The sequence below is a fragment of the Sphaeroforma arctica genome (assembly GCF_001186125.1).
Source record: "Sphaeroforma arctica JP610 unplaced genomic scaffold supercont1.5341, whole genome shotgun sequence".
Taxonomy (NCBI): domain Eukaryota; class Ichthyosporea; order Ichthyophonida; genus Sphaeroforma; species Sphaeroforma arctica.
In genome coordinates this window covers 1-2,008 of record NW_014035217.1, presented here as the reverse complement: position 1 = coordinate 2,008, position 2,008 = coordinate 1, and the positions used below count along the sequence as shown (strand labels likewise).

The window sequence follows — 2,008 nt, the reverse complement described above, 5'->3', positions numbered from 1 at the left end:
TGTGTGTGTGTGATATTATAGACGTATAGTAGTATATATATATATATATATATATATATTAATAAAATTAATAAACATATATTATATTGTATATATATATATATATATATTAAAAATATTATATATATAGTAAATATATATATATATATATAGTATTATCATTGCTAGGACGTATTGCCTGTAATATCTACGCGAGTTGTCATGTGTGTGCACCTTGACATGTGTACCTCCTGCGTATATATGCCCCTATGGAACATATATGAATATATACTCACCTAGGTCTATATCATACTTCTACACCCATGTAGGTATTTTCTGAAACTCCCGGAAAACCTTCCGATGCTGAAGAAGCTCCAGCTCCTGGATTTGTACCTGGAAAACAAGCAAGACGGTGATTTTCTGGTTGCGGCGCTGTCATACACCCCAGAGGCTGAGCAGGCCCAGTACCTTCTGGGCCTGAAGCACAGTAACCAGAATGTCTACATACGGATACACAGAAAAAAGGACCGGTACAATATAGACGGGGACACAGGACACTTTGACGGGGCGCAGGCTCTCTTGGCCCATTTTGAAGGCAGCGATGTTCTACAGGATGAGGGCAGACCTTCGCGATTGGTGCGGCCCATCAGTTGCTTTGAAGCCGATAGCGCAGGTTATATCCTGCTGTAGGGAAGTCAGAAGTCGATCAGAAAATAAAGAGAACAGTGGGGGGTCTGCAAATACATCTGTGTACTGGATATGGTTTATTTAACATGGCCACTACAATTGTAACTCTGCTCAACAGTATATTATGATTAGAATGACCACTTCATTGCTTTGTCCTGCTTGAAAGATTCGAATGTCAGTTGATCTGCTCCTGTGCCAATCGCCTGTTGATGTTTCATCCGATAACTATATAGACCTATACCTTGGTCTATAACTGTATATTCAGCTGTTCGTCTACAACTATACCTATGAACGCCCATATTCCTTTATTGTTTCTTAACTTCCACACACATGTCAGTGAAAACAATCAGTCGCGCATACATACATGATACAAGTTCTAATACAATATGTCGACAATTCATAAGTAATATGCCCTATACGTATGTGCATGAATGGGTGTGGGTGTTTATATATATATAGCAATATATATATCAATACATGTAACGTATACCGACAATAAAGTCTCTGGTGGGGCTTCCAAGCTCACAACCCCACGCTTTGCGGCTTTCGCCTGTTAGTGATACTAAATAAATCATAGCCATAACCTCCTTGTCTCATGAAGGCTATGTACATAATAGACTTTTTAAAATATAGCCCTCTCATAGCCTTCTAAATTATACAAGAAGACCATGGCCCTCTAAAACACACAGATAAACTCACATGCATCATCATGTCTATGTATTATTGTTATCAGTTGGCTATGATTATAAAATATATAAATACATAAATAGCCTTCAATATGACATACCTATGGCATAATTTTATTGTAAAAAAACGGAGGATTATTACACCGCAAAATAACCATGACGCTCAAAGTGCATGTTCATTTCTTGACACGAAAGTATCATCATTCATACACACGAACACTGTAATATCGCCCCAGGGATTCCCCATATACTTTTGCAGACATACTTATCATCAATATACACACAGACATACATTTGTACAACCTTTTCAACAGGTCCGCATACTATAGTACTGCTATGGTAGACATACTCTATCGCCCCGTCATCACTACACACCCACACCGATCTCAGACACAACACTGAAGGGTACCATTCACGAGATAACGGTGAATGAAATCGGGCCAGTTGCATCGTCAGCGTCCATCTGTATAAGTACACCAGAAGCACTTAACTGCACATCCAGATATGCCGCGTTTTAAGACCACCGCTGCCGATGGGACGGTGTTACAGACCACCCGGACTATGCCAACAGGAATCACAAAAGCAGCTCTGCCGGTATGATGTTACATGAGTATACTACAATACATTCACGAGTACACTACATTATATATATATTC

At 39.2% G+C, this 2,008-nt stretch overlaps 1 protein-coding gene across 1 annotated transcript; it reads left to right on the top strand.

Annotated features, from left to right (window-relative positions):
- Positions 1 to 339: 339 nt before the first annotated feature.
- Positions 340 to 687, top strand: SARC_14940 (hypothetical protein; the record flags this gene model as incomplete). The annotated part of the gene is made up of 1 exon (XM_014290930.1): positions 340 to 687. One exon carries the CDS (start codon positions 340 to 342, stop codon positions 667 to 669), a length of 330 nt encoding a protein of 109 aa, XP_014146405.1. The 3' UTR covers positions 670 to 687.
- Between the last annotated feature and the right edge of the window lie 1,321 nt (positions 688 to 2,008).